We start from the raw sequence: 15,384 nt of genomic DNA on the forward strand, positions 1-15,384 counted from the left end.
CCCTTGGGTTGACGATAACACACTAAGACCAATGAAGCCACGTGCACTTCAATGAAGCTTTAAGGTTAAAATTAGCTGCATAAGCACCATTACCAACAATATGCTTAAGTCCTTTGTAACGCGACAGTGAGCGTGTATGAAATTGTTTTATGTATTTTAGAAATTCTCTTGTAGAATTGGTGTGCTACCGTGGCTGCCTTCCTTGTACATACTGACCTTTATTTGTGGCTCAAAAATGAGTATATTATTTTTGTATTGCATATTATACGTACTGACTTTTAAACTTTCTAATGTAGAAAGATGTATGTTTCTTAATCTTCCACTGTATATGCCTTGTAAATAGGGGGCCCGAAGCTCGTCAAGTGGAAACTTCCACTTTTTCTTCGAGCCCTCCTCGTCCTCTGCTAATCTTTTTGTGAGGAAGAAATAAAATCATTGATTGATTGATTGATTGAAGGTTAAAATTAGCTGCATAGGCACCGTGATGTGCTTGCTGATGAAGACAGAGTAAATGAGCATACCCATAGCTGCCTTGGCTGCCGACGCAGCCACCCGGGGGTCGACCACTGAAGCCAGGAAGGCCACAGTGGACATGATGGGGTTGCCAGCCTTGGAGAATGGAATGGGCTGGAAAGCCAGAGGGCCTGAAACACAACACACCCGGTCAGGGTTTCCACTATCAAGAAAGTTGAGAAGGAAGTGCACATGCCCGAAGGAGATGGACAACTGACAACTAAGGAGGCGAAATACCTCTATAATCCCTTTTTAAGGGCTGTGGCAAGCCAGAGCAGAGAGAAACAATGTGTAATTAGACCGCTCAATAATGGCTGTCCTGGCATGCCTAAGGCAAACAGGCCAGACCATGCCAGACTTCCATCTGGTTAAATTACAGGACTGTATACGACAAAAGCACCAGAATGTCCCAATGCATGCCCCGCCAACAACCCCCACTTGCCAACAAGGCAAACTACTGGTTCATATGGACATATGCTCAAACATCAGTCAAAGGAATTGAGTAGCAATTCTGTTTGTCTTGTTTTGTGCACTAAAACAAAGGTGTGTGGACACTTCGAAGGACACACAGCTGGAAGGTAGCCAGTGTTCTATGTATGCTGCCAGAGTTTGCACCTTCATTGGCATGTCGCTCATGGCAGACCCAGCTGCACTTTCTCACTTCGCAGTGGGCTTTGGATGAGAATGAGAAGACGCGATGTGCGAATGCATGCACAAGAGAGAGAACGCACCAAGGGCGCCCCCTCCGGCAGCCGGGTCGTCCAGGTAGGGGTCCTCGATGGGCAGCCGCAGGAAGTGCAGGATGCACTCATCCTGGGTGCGGCTTCCAACGTGCTCGCACACCTTGTTCCAGTCCTCCCGGTACATCTCCAGGGCCTCCAGGAGCAGCAGGGTCTCCTGCTCGGTCCACTCGCGCGACACCGTGGCGGCCGCCTTGTGGCGCAGGTAGGCCTGCTTCTTGGCGTACTGGTCCATCTTGAGGCCCAGGGCGTCGCCCCCAATGGTGGTGCCGGCACTCGCACCCCGGGCGGGGATGCCGCCCCCTTCGTCCTTGCCGCCCTCTTCCTTGGCCTTATCCAGGTTCAGCATCTGCTGCGCTGCTGAAGGCTGCTGAGTCCTGGGAGGGTTGAGCGGCTGCAGTCCCGAGGGGGTGTCGGCCAGCACATGGAAGTGTGACGTGGACGGCGGTCCCATGGGGCTTGGGCGGCTCTCGGCGTCCACCTGGTAGTTCACCAGTCCCCACTGCTCCAGGAACGCGTGCACCCTGTCGAGTGACCGAGAACCATCAGACTTGCACGTGAGAGCTCCGAGATCAGTGCACTTTAACTCCCTGAAAGCATGTTCTAAGTAAGCCATGCAGTGGATGAAATGCAATATGACCTACCCCCACATGTCTCCTGCATCATCTGTAAATTTGTTGATGACTGCATCATCTATTACACAGTTACTAGGTCGTGCGATCAGCTAGCTCTCCAAAGTGGCCTAATCTGCTTACAGGACTGCTGTAACCAATGGTTCATGGTACAACCCCAGTAAATGCCAGCTCCTGTCATTTTACAGCAATCATAACCTTCTCCTGCCCTGTTACGCAATCTTGAATGCCACAAAGAATTATACCCATTATATGAATACCTGGGAATAACCTGGTTCGATGATCTAACCTGGACCATGCACATCACTAACGTCGCCATGTGATCAGCCAACAGAAATCATGTTGTGCAAAACTTGAAATTGTTTGGTACAAATCACTTGTTCGGTCAAAGCTAGAATATGGCCTGGCTATCTGAAGCCGTAAACAAACATACTTAAACAAATTTACAATAGAATGAGTACAGAACTGAACCACCAGATTCATTCATTTATGCGATTCATACATCAGCACACTGCAGTTAAAAACTACCTATGTCTGGCCTAACAAACCTTGTTTGTTACGACTAAATCACCAGTATGTGATTTAAGATCGTTTTATAACATTTTTTTTCACAGTTCACTTCATCATGCAACCTCTGGAGCAGATTTCACTTCGCACTGGTCATCCCCTTCAAGTTGGCCACCCACAGGCTTATACAGTAAAAGCTCGTTAATTCGAATTCCACGGGGCCGCCAGGCCAGTTCGAATTAACCAAAATTGAAACTAATGAAAGTGAGCAAAAATGAACGCATTTGATGCCCGGATGGCACGAAAAACATTTATTTAGCAAAACAATCTGTTATCTTCTGCTCCTTCTCTCTGAGGGCTACCGTAGTCACTTGGTCTTCTAGCGCGCGAATGCGACGCAGAGAGTCTTCTTCCCCCTCTTCAAAGCTGAAAAAAAGGCGCGCGACATTCAGCGCTCCCATAACTTCTGCCACGGACGGACGCACGGGCTCTTGCTCCTCCTCGTCGTCCTCGTCTTCTGCCTCTTCTGGGACAGATTGCTCCCCAACAATTTCATCGACAATGTCCTCATCACTTCGGGCACCGCACACTGCTGCATCGCTGTCTACTTCAACGTAATCATCAAAAGTAACGTCCTGCAGTACAGCATGCACAGCCGCAGGCAGAGGCTCTGGACTCCCATTGTCGCCACTTTCTTCCAAACTTCCGGCAGCAAAGCCACAGTGGTGGAAGCAGTTTGCAATTGTGGACGGCGTGACCTGCTCCCATGTAGGCACCAACATGTGCACTGCTGTGAGCAATGTGATGGTGCTGGTCTTCTGGTTTCCAGTGCACAAAATATTGCGCTCGATCATGTGGCGCCTATAGAAACATTTCAAGTTTCTGATCACCCCCTGATCCATTGGCTGCAAGGCCGCAGTCGTGTTGGCGGGCAAAAATACTAGCCTTGTGGCTTTCAGCTCGGCGTCGACTTTGTGTGCCGAGCAGTTATCCACAATGAGGAGAACTTGACGCTTCCCTAGCTCCATCCTCCGATCGAATTTCAGGAGCCATTTCAGGAGCCATTTCCACTTTGCTGGCCTTCCGTTCGTCCACCTCGCGTAAAATCGACACTTCCTCCTTCACCGTCTTGGCGCAGTATTTCCCACGCGAACACATCTCGCGGACACAAGCTCACAGCAAGCGGCGTGCAAAACGAGGGCTAAAACACTAAAACATCGTTCCTCGAAGCAGTCGCAGCAGGAAAGACTGGTTAGTACTTGTTCCAGCACCCTAGCGGCGCCCCGATGGTTGTGCCATCTATCGTTCTGCCGTGAAAGCTTCCAAGAATGGTTTCCAAAAGCAGCGCTTGGCGGCGCGCAGTTCGAATTATGGGTGGCGGCGCCAATTTTTGAGTGAGTTAACGAGCTGTTACGCACATAGACTTCTATGCACTGCGGACTGGACCACGATGACTATTTCGAATTATCCAGAATTTCAAATTAACGAGTGGTGAATTAACGAGCTTTCACTGTACTACGTTTGCTACATCATCCCTCTGTCACTCGGCTTAAGAACTGGAACTGCAATCACCTGCACATCCACTTTTATGGGCTGTACGACTTTCACATTTAACCATGAAGATATGCGTACATAATGTGTGTTCTGTTTGTGTTAGCCACCAGTCGTGTAACGCACTCTAACTGGGGACCCTTGAGGTAACGGGGTGAAGTGAAGCCACTTGCCTCATGATGGCGCACACATCTCCTGCCAGGTTCCTCCGGCATGCGGTCACTGTCAGGTACTCCGTAGGATTGAGCCGATACGTGTCTATCATGAAGTTTCGGTATGCAATGTAGCTGCAAGAGGGAATCAGACAATGCATGCACAAGCTGCATAAAAAAAAAATGCTGAACAGTCATCCAGTCTGGGCAGGGGCTACAAGACGTTTAAATTTAAAGCCTCAGGGTTTGTTTTCCTGGATCTAAGCTGGAGATCCCTTGCTTTCCCATTGAACACAATGCATCTCTTGCTTTGCAATGTTACAATATTTCAATAATCAATTTGCAGCAAGTACACACAAGTGAAAATAAACTAGCAACATATCATTAGTGTGAAAGAAATTGCAAGTGAACAGAGGGAGGTAAAAAATTAGCAGTAAAAACCCTAAAACACGCACTAGTGCCATGAAGCAGAGAAACGTACACTTCAGGTGTCTTGGACTTGTTCTTGGCATTGAAGAACTCTGGCAGGGCCCGCCTCTCAATCGCATGAATACTGAAAGAGCAAAGGAGGGAGAAAAGCATTTTACAATGCGATATTTGTTCAACTAAGAACCATCACATGTTTCATCACACCCACACACCGCTTTGCCTACATATGACACAATACCATACCAGGACAGTTGCTGACCTGCATGAGCTCATAAACAAGAACTGCAAGCTACCACAACAACGAAGCATCGTCAAGGAAAAACATAATACACAGAACATGAACACATACAACGCAAGATGAAAGTGTACATTTCAACTTCATACAGAGGGATATGGGAAAACAAACAGTTTGCTGAAAGCTGCTCTTAAAACAGTGAAACTGCCACCCTTCTAATGTATCATGGATACTTAATTGCTTCCACAGTGGTCCCAACAATCAGATCAATACCTTCGCCACTAATGCAGCTGTTTTACATGCACATCAAGGTTTCCCTACACCACAACTCTGCCTCCAACAGAGCACAGTATAAAGACCTCTACGAGAGCAATGCACCTTTTGCATTTTAATTGCAGCCAGCTACAAAGATTGCTTAGGTTTCCAAAAACATTATTATTCTTTAAAACATACTCTGCCCATGGGGCCCCAAGCAATCTAATATGTTAGCACCATTTGCTCCTCATAGCTTCGGGCAATCCGCCTCAGCTGTATGGCAGCAGGATGCTCAAATTACACACATGCACTCACTCAAACCTCGGCAACGAATGCACATTATTCAGCTCCCTCCTACATCCAGATCCACTAAATATTTTCTGTCACTACTGTTCCAATGGACTCCCCACATGCAGATGAAGGCACCAGCGGAAGCACAGCTCAGACCCCCCACCTGTTGTAGTCAAACCAGGCTGCGTAGCTTGGGATGATGATGTGGTTGGCCTGCTCGGTGACATTGTCGTCGTGCGCTTCAGCCTTCTCACTCTTGCCCACACCATTGGGGCTACCGGGCCGAGAGCCCTTGTCCCGGTCACCCTGCACCAAAAGAAAGCACCGACCCTTGTTCAAAGGCTAGACAGCAGCAAGCCAAATTAGAAAAGAAAAAAAAAACAGCTACCCCTGTAGCTGAACAACAGGCCCACACCACTGAAACAAATAACTTTTCTTCTAATTGCTTTGTGATTACAGTCGATCCCGGATATACTAAACTCGACGGGGATCGTGAAAAAGTTCGATATATTGATAATTTGAAATATGAAATACACCTATTAGATGCTTACTTCAAAACTGCTCACATCTCTGACATTTCCCCAGGATCATGACAAGTGAGAACTTACCGATTTGCTCCTCCAAAGTCCACAAAAAAACGAAAGCACAGCTCCACTCCCACCACACTTTACTTCGCAAGAAAAAAGTTTGTAAGCTTAGCTTGCCTTTCATTGTGCCACAACAGCGATGAATGACGCTGATGGTTTGTGGGGATTTAACGTCCCAAAGCAACTCAGGCTATGAGGGACGCCGTAGTGGTGGGCTGCGGAAATTTCCACCACCTGGGGTTCTTTAACATGCATTGACATCGCACAGTACATGGGCCTCTAGAATTTCGCCGCCATCGAAATTAGACCACCGCGGCCGGGATTGAACCCGCATCTTTCGGGCCGGCAGCCAAGCACCATAACCGCTGAGCCACCTAGTTGGTATGAATGATGCTGGCTCTCCGCTTGAATATTCACCTCTGCTCGGGTCTGCTTCCTCGGTATCTATGATGTGAGCCACAATCTTAGCATCAACACGATCCACAACAGCTTGCACGTCATCGTCAGCACTGACAAAATCTTGTGCTGCTAAACAGTCTGGGATGGCGCCTGCAAACACTGAGAGCTCACAAAACTAGCTGTCCAGGCATCCAGCACCGTCGTCTTCTGCGTCTAGACACCCGTCTCGCTTTCACTCGGGAGGGTTGTTCCAACGATGCTGAAGCGACTCTTAAAACACTGCTGCCAACCAGTGCCACCAGTGAAGCTCTCTTCTCTGAAGGCTACAGCAAACCATTTCGTTTTCTCCATGAGCATCGGGCCGTCGACAGGGATCCTTCTGGCAAGTGTCTCTAAAAACCAGGCGTACAAAGCTTTCTTAACCTTGTCATAGGTCGGAGCACGCATACAACACGCTCCAGGGCGACTGGATTGCGCTGCCTTCAGCTTCACGTCGTCTTTAGTCTTCAGGATTGTACTCAGTGTGTTACAAAGAATTCCGAACGCATCGGCAACCAACGACTTTTTCTCGCCGGCCTCCACCCGTCAATGATGACCACCTTTGTTGCCAAGTCCAAATTCTTACGTTTTTTCGCGTTCATGGCTCCCGAAGACGTGACCAAAACAAAAAGAAAATGCACGGAACTGCACAAGTCACAAGCGAACTCACATTGGCCTCGCGAACAAAGCAAAAAGAATGACCGCCGCACCGTACCATCCCAGTCAGATGCCCAAGCAACGCCGACAGCAGTGACAGCTAAAATGGCCAAAATGTTAGTGACAGCTAGCTGACGTCGCTTGTTTTGGCTGGGCCAGCGGAGTCAGCCAACCAGCATGCAGAAATTGGGCGTCTGCGTGCCTGCGGCCAGCATGGTTTCCCTCTTCCCAGCCCCTTACATGCCCCTATGGTCATTCCTATTTCCGTTCCTACCCCACAAGTTCTCATCACGTGACTCTTACTTGTGCAGCTTCGCAAGGAGGTGTCCAAGGCCAGCGCCGTGCACAAGATGAGATTTCGAGATCGTGACTCCATTAGGAGAAGGCCACTTTCAGGGTGGGTCATATTGGGAGAAGCGCACTTGCAGGAGCGCGGCGTGGCACGGAGTTCGATATATCAAATATGGGGTGCGCGTAAGTTCAATAAACACAAACAAATTTACAATACTTTTGCATGGGATTCCCAAAGGAATTTTACAACTGTTCGATATAAGCAATAATTCGATATATCCGGGATCGTTTCTCTTCTTTGCATTTGAGCAGCTTTATCCTCACGCTTACCTGCCCAATAAGTTTTGCGTGTCAAGGATCCTTTGTGCATTTTACTTGTTGTGTTTCATGATACTAAGCTGTCTGCCATCTTCTTAAATGCCATTTCATGTGACTTTTTCTGAAACGTGCACTGACAACAGTCAAACTACTGAGCTTTTACTCCATAAACGCCCTCTCAATTAATTAAAATGCTGCATAATTTGAAAACATCCTCGGTCCCCTTAGAGTCTGAATTATAAGGACGATAATAAACTGGGCTTAGCTTTCGCAGTCAGCTACCAGCTGTGGGAGCCATTCAACTGCAAGCACTGTAAAAGAAACATCTGTACACCCACCGCTCACATTGCCTAACAATGACCAACAATGTTTGGCTCACGTCAGACCTATGTTCCTGTGCTCATGATAACAATGCACTGCAGCAGACCCTTGTCACTTTTGACGTAACACGGTCAAAGGCGTTTTCAAAGAAAACCTCCGATTGCTTTTTCATAAAAATTCCTGCAGCACAAATCAGACTATAAGCAGTGGAATGGTGTCACACCAGACAATGGTCTCTTGGGAGCCCACTGGCATGACCTGCCGACTTCAATCACGCAATGGGCCTCTGGTAACAGTGCGACAAGCATTGCCCGTACCTTGTCGTCCAGGTCGGCGCCATCCAGATCGATGAGGGTGCCTCCCTTGACTGGCTGCAGCTCACTGTCCTTGCTACTCCGCTGATTTGGATCTGCCAGAGGAGGAGGAGGAGGAGTGGGGGGGGAGGGGGGGAGAAATGTGCTAGGCATAATGCCGGGCTATGCAAGCCCAGTGGTTTTAAAAGTGTCTTTTGTGGCGAATTTTGAATGCAGATTTGAAATTTGAAGCACCTACAAACCAACCTTCAGCACCTTTTTCGGAGGGCACCCCGCAGGGAGTGGTCTTGTCTCCGCTTCTCTTCAAACTGACCATGCGGGCTACCAGAGAAGCTAAACCGCATCCAAGGCATTGAGCACGCTATATACGCCGACGACATTACGATCTGGTGTTGCAGCGGTAATGAAGGGGAAATTCAAGACCGGCTTCAGGAAGCAGCGGAAGTCATGTGCCAGCATGCGGCGAGGCATAGGTTAACGTGCTCTCCCGAGAAATCAGAGTTACTCCTGATTGACCGTGGCAAGAGGCAGAATACGGGGCTTTTGCCGTCCACTCCCTCTGTCGCCATTACGGTCCAGGGTATGAGCATTCCGATCAAGAAAGAGATCAAGATCCTGGGAGCCATCATACCCAGCGGCAACACTAACACCACTACAATCAGACAGCTCCAAGCCTATTCCGAACAAGTCTCTAGAATGCTACGCCGGGTAATCAAGAAAAGAAATGGGCTAAGAGAGAAGGAGGCCCTAAGATTAGTTCAGGCTTTCATTCTCTCTAAACTAACATACGCCACCCTGTACTTAAGGCTTAGCAAAAAGGAGAAAGACCAACTAGATGTTATTATTCGAAAAGCAATTAAGACGGCGCTGGGACTCCCTTTATGCACATCCACTAAGCGCTTATTACAGCTGGGGATCCATAACACCATCAACGAACTAATAGAGGCCCACCGTGTAAATCAAATTGTCAGGCTCTCAACATCTAAGCCTGGCAGGAAAATATTACAGAAGCTGAGAATCAGTCCACCCCGGGAAGTCGCTGACAAGATCGACATGCCCATGCAGATGAGATCACACATCACGACTCACCCCACACCAAAACGCATGGATGAGGAATACAACAGAGGACGGAGACTAGCCAGAGCTAGACACCTCTCTAAGCGCTGGGATGAAAACAAGGACACGATCTATGTCGATGCGGCTGGACCCGTTAACGGAGTCGCGGCAATTGCAGTATCCAAGCGGTGGATACCACATCGGCTGAAGAACCAGCCACTGCACTAGCGATATCAAAGAACAGCAAGGCAACGGTTATGTCTGACTCACAAGCAGCGGTACGCAATTACCTCAGAGGCCGCGTTGGCGCGCCGTGTTGGGAAATTTTGGAAAGGTCTAATCCTTCCAACATCCAGATCTTCTGGACGCCAGGGCACCTCTCAACGACGGGCAATGAGGCGGCCAACACAGCTGCTCGAGCTCTCCTCCTCCGAGCATCTGGCACGCCGCCTCTCTCTGACACAGTTGACAACCCCTCACCCTTACTAAGCTATGCAGAAATTATGGAGTACTATAAGACCACAAGAAGGAAATATCCACTTCCTCACAAAACACTAAGTAAATATGAAGAGCACATAATCAGGAGACTACAAACTAATACTCTGCCCAATCCTTACCTAATGAGTAAATGGTACCCAGACACCTACCATTCGTCCTGCCCCTTCTGTGGAGCAGTTGGCATACTCTTTCACGCGGTTTGGGAATGTCAAGAAAACCCAGACTTGGACAGCAATCCTGATCCAACTTATGAGCGCTGGGAGGCAACCCTTCATAGCCACAGCCCCCTCGACCAGAAATCGCTGGTTGAGAGGGGCCGGATTATGATGGCGAACAATGGGTTCTCGTACTGAACCCACCCAGTTTTTATGCTCTGAATAAATGTTTTTCCTCCTCCTCAGAGAAAGTCTGCTAATAAGTCAGATTTGGAACGACTGTCAAGCTATGGTCACCCTCACGGAGCAACCCAAACTGCTCCAGACAAAAATCTGCACATTCGATCAGAGTTCGTATTACATGTGTCCCTTCCAGCATCTTGCAGCCTCTCATTTTATAACAGACAACGCACAAAAGGAACGCTAATATTTTCTCACTCATTGGTCCGCAAATGCCCCTAGCTTGTTCTGGCCGGAGTACAACTGCTTCTAATGTAAATTTGGCAGTGAATGCTGTTCATCAGATTCAGACACCCTGTCACAGAGCGAGCAGACGGCTCCAGACCAGTAACTGGAGTAAACAATTACTCTCAAGTTCTGTGAAAGGTCAGAAACAGAAAATCACGGTGTTGGAGGGAACTCAGCAGCAATATAAAAATGCAGAACTGGCAGCCGCCTAAAAGCCATTATGATGTTGTCTTCAATTAAATACCCTACAGCTTTTTCTCTCGCAACTACTGACATACATAATAAGACATGGTCAACAGATTCGGCTAATAAGCACTGGTGAAACGAACGGGGCTGCTACAGGAAACAAAAAATGAAATTGCAAACATGCCAGGCATTATTTTTGTGGGCTACTTTATTAAAGAAATAAAAAAAAATCTCTCAACAATAGTTGGCCTTTTGCACAGAAGACTGTGCCATAACATCTACGAGCAATTCAAAGCAACAGCCCTGGCGACGACAGATCTTCAGTTTTGCAGCTCACTTACACATTTACAGGATACAACTCAGCACTCTCTGCGAACCATGCCACAGAGAGCACGCACACATACACGCATGTACACTCACTGCTTCGGGGAATGGAGACCTCCTGAAGACTGGGCTCGGGGGAGGGTTCCTCCATGTCTTTAGTCAGGTCGTCAGATTCGTCGTCGCGGAATGATCGTTTCTTACCCATTGCCGGGCTGCGCCCTCTGCGCAAGCAATGAGCGAAAACTCAATGGCAGAAAAGTGAGCGAGAAGGGAGAATTTGGAAAAGCAGTGCGGACGCACCCCTTGCGCTTCCGCTTGTCCAGGGGAGGGGACGGAGACCTCTTTCGTTTCTTGATGCCTTTTCTGTCGCGTTTCTCGCCTTCTCCTGAGAGCAACTGCGGGAGAATAAAAAAAGGCAATGCTAGCAATAGGTGCCTCGTGACAGCGCTCGGCTTTCATCGAGCATGATGCTTATGCAAACCCTCGACTTTCACTCCAGGCAGCTTCACACCAGAGCTCCTGCATACACACCTACCACCAGGAGCTTGCCCGCCCCAAATAGCTGCACCAACTGAATACTGCATAACCCAAATATAAATGCAGCAGCAGTTATTCATATACCTTATCATGTAGCTGCATACACGCCATATGAGGACTACAAGTGCAAAGAAAAACCCCATTTTCTGCCCCCTAATCCCATCATCCAGAAGATGCCGATGAGCTTCTGTAGCATTTTCTGCGTTTATCTACCATGCTGCAACCGTGGTCATATGCTCAGATTACCTCAGTCACATGCATCAGGGTGAAAAACAAGACTGAAACAAAACTTAATGACAAGGCCAACAACATCTTTACGTGCTTAAAGGGGCTCTGAAGGGGGCTCTAATAAAGTTGCAGTATGGTTGGGATGTTAAAGCACGCCTCTTCACAAATACAGCAAAAGCTCGTGAATTCTAACTCGAAGGGGACTGGAAAATTGTTCGAATTAAGCGAAGTTCGAATTATTGAATGGGCGCTAGAATGAGCGGTTATAGCACCCCACCACGCAGGCAGAACCCGAAGCAGTCGCATTTAGACCCATTATCGCAAGCTAGGCGCTGCTACACTTTTGTGGCGGGCATATTCTGAGAGTTAAATTCATCCGGTCCTAGTGGCAAATGAAACAAATTGATTGGCCAGTTATGCGCCAGGAACAAGCACTTGAATGCATTCGCGTGAGCAGCTAGCTTTAGTGCTGAATATAGGATGCTATTTGTGCTCCAAAACATGTTTATTTGCGGGGAAGGAGTGTCAAAATTAAAAGTAATCGGCGATGTGCATCTGCTTGCGTTTCTTTTGCCGAGACTCCATCATGCAGCTTGCCCAAAGCTTTTGTGCAACGTGAGAGCTCTCACTGACAGAGAAGTGGCGTGCTGCAACTTCGAGCGCCGACACTACTTTATGTGCACTTGGCGGTGGCACAGTCTCGTCGCCGCCGTCGGACTTATCACTGTCGGCTGTTCTCACTGCATGTGAGCCCTGCGACATCTGCTGAGAGCATGCAGCCTCAATTATATCGGCGTCACTCGAGGGCTCCAACACCTCCATGCTGCTGACCACGTAGGTGGCGCTCACGGCACCAACAAAAGCCGTCACCGCCCGAACCTCCATAATATGTTGTTTACACCACGTGATTGCGACCCAGCGACCGCAGCGTAACGAAAACCTGGAATGGCTCGCGCCTAAGCATCATCGGCACGGGCAAGTGCTCCGGCAGAGAAAACCTGCTACAGCATGCACTGGAACACGGGCTCCGTGAGCCTTGTGCACCCGGATTTTTTTTGTCCTCCATTGTTTTACACCTCTGGTAAATTTGGAGTGTGTTTTACTTACTATGGGTCAACTTCTATTTACGAGGAGCGGTGTCAGCCAGGGGCTCCTAGTTCGAATTAATCGTAGCGGATGCCGACTTGTTCGAATTATCGTGCGTTTTCCCCCATTGAAATACACATGACTGTGCTGGGACCCGGGCGTTAGTTCAAATTAACCGTAAATTTGAATTAACCGAGTTTGAATTAACGAGCTTTTACTGTACTGTCCAGCAAGAAATTTTCTAGTGCGCTTTTTAGAAGCTGAGTTATCTGTAGTCAAAATTTGAATTTCAGCGTCTTTGTGCTTTTCCCTCTCCTCTCGTCACTTTTTCCACGCTGGAAGGTCGGCGCTCCTCCGCCGGCCCCACCTCCGGGGGCGAAGCTTGGTGGCCCGCCGGAGCTACGCAGCAAATCGGCCCCGGCCATGGTAGCTGCCTGACGTCTGAAAGAATCCAACCTGTAGCCACCTCTCAACATGTATACGTAGATGCAAGCGACGGAGGAGGGTGCGAGCATGAAAAATTCGCCGGGAAGGGCTTGTCAACTTTCACGTGTGATTGTGGGTCCTCTGCTGCGTGTACCAGTGTATTACTTAGCTCAGGTTTTCATGACAGCACAATGCAGTGATTGAGCGAGTTGATGTGCTTTCCTCGGAAGGTGTTTCAGAGCGCCTTTAAAAGTCTTGCATTTATCATAACAGCTGCACAACAATTCATTAGTGTTAGAAACATTAGCAGGAACATGTAATGCTTCAAACCATTTCTCAACAAGGCTCCGCACTTCAAATTTTTCTAGGTATAAAACCCATTCATAAAAGGAATTAGGTCTGACACAGTCATGCCTACCTACACATGACATCCCTAAGCATTACCGTTAACAATGTAAAGTACGCTGTTCAATCCAAATGCACTAGCAGCAGCAATGGCTAGACAAAGACGGTGACCTCACCTCATCCAAAGTGTACTTTCCCCTGGGAGACCGTCTGCGGCCCTGGAAGTGAAAGAGAAATAAATGGCCTAGCAAGACAATGAAACCCAGGTCCAATCCACAAGCACAAAAACAAAGCCAAGTTCTGCACTACAGCAGCAATGACAGAGAAACCTTCCAAGGCAGGCAGAGCCAGGAGCCATTCCACACTAATACATGATGTGGTCTCACCCACCATGGCATCTGTCTCAACTTCGTAGTCCTCTTCATTCATCCATTCATTGTAATCGTCCAAATCCACAAGCCACTTGGCATTGACCTGGACAAGAAGACAGCAGCAGTGAGTAACAGTCACTTTTCTCGTCCTCTTAATTCACAAATGCACAGACAGCTATCACACTCAGAAAGGCAGCAAGTAACCACGAAATGAGTGCTAATCATAGTGACTGATTGCAAAGAGGGTGAAACGTGATTGTAAAGGACTAAAGGGACGCTAAAGATGCTCTTTGGCGTCAACTCTTTGCCCCTAAAAAAAATCAGGATCTTAAAAGACTACTATGAACTTTTACAAGTGGTAACCAGAAATACATAGGACACCACTAAAAGAACTTGTGATGAAAATGCACCTAAATGGGCATAGAAAAACCATAGTCATAGTCTTTGAGATTGTTTTCTAAACAAACTGGATTCTGGGAACAAATAGGCAATCTACAGTAAAGCCTCATTAATTCGAAGTCTCTGGGACTATAAAATATGTTTGAATGAACGGGGTTTTCGAATTATCTGACCACAGAAAAAAAATGGACACACGCAAAAATTTCAATGCAGGAACGCACTACCGTTACTGGACAAACTTTGCGACTACTGTATTTCGCCGTGTGAAAGTGGACTGCCCAGCTCGTAGCCCTTGCTGGCCAAAAAGAAAGTTCCCCTCCCCGTTCCGTGTGCTTTAACCCACCACCGCATTTTGTTTTGTAGTTTCTCGCGGGATGGATCATGGCATGCTTGAACTCAAAGCAACAAATGCGTAACGATGCAATCACAAGAACAGCAGTCCTAAGCCCGCGGAGATCAAAAGCAAACCAGTGGTGTTTCATCCTACCTCTACATATGCGTGCAGCCCGACTGACTAGCGACAAACTGAACTGCAAACAGTCCTGCAGTTTCAGACTGCGGCATGACCCATGACCTGGAGATTATCGGAATCGGAAGCTTGCCCTCGTGCTACCTACTGCTTGTCCGAAGAAGCGACTGCCAGCGCAAACAAACTAGATAAATAGCGCTGAATTAGAATTTTCTTCAGCGGAACTGATTTGCAAGTGAATTAAAGACTTTTTTTTTATGCAAGGAGCACTATGCACCCTAATGGAAAAGGGCACCGGCATGGGACGTGTGCCAGGTAGCACACGTCCCATGCCGGTATATTTGGATATACCACGGCGGGTATATCCAAAACTGCCTTAGACCCCGCGTTGACCCCAAACTTTAGATAGTCGTCTTTTGAAGAAAGGACAACCTGACCCTCTAAGCATGGCACATTACTCAAAGAAATGGCGCAGGTCGGCATTGCATGCAGTCAACCCGCTGCGGGCATGGAACAAGAATGATCGCGTCACAGGACACGCACTGATGCATATCGAGCATCAGTCTTTCAGTGGCCCGGGACTGAACATCCAGGTCCAGGCTGGT

General features: G+C 48.1%; 1 protein-coding gene across 1 annotated transcript in view; it reads right to left on the bottom strand.

Moving 5' to 3' along the window:
• Positions 1-15,384, bottom strand: part of LOC144094046 (SWI/SNF complex subunit SMARCC1-like) — a 58,259-nt gene that overhangs the window by 32,169 nt on the left and 10,706 nt on the right. The window contains 10 exon segments of the mRNA XM_077627901.1: positions 522-644; positions 1,245-1,777; positions 4,117-4,230; positions 4,577-4,648; positions 5,469-5,611; positions 8,235-8,326; positions 11,015-11,139; positions 11,219-11,313; positions 13,717-13,758; positions 13,931-14,014. Of these exon segments, the coding sequence (XP_077484027.1) occupies positions 522-644; positions 1,245-1,777; positions 4,117-4,230; positions 4,577-4,648; positions 5,469-5,611; positions 8,235-8,326; positions 11,015-11,139; positions 11,219-11,313; positions 13,717-13,758; positions 13,931-14,014 (1,423 nt within the window).

This window comes from Amblyomma americanum, chromosome 6 (assembly GCF_052857255.1).
Source record: "Amblyomma americanum isolate KBUSLIRL-KWMA chromosome 6, ASM5285725v1, whole genome shotgun sequence".
In the NCBI taxonomy this organism is placed as follows: Eukaryota; Metazoa; Arthropoda; class Arachnida; order Ixodida; family Ixodidae; genus Amblyomma; species Amblyomma americanum.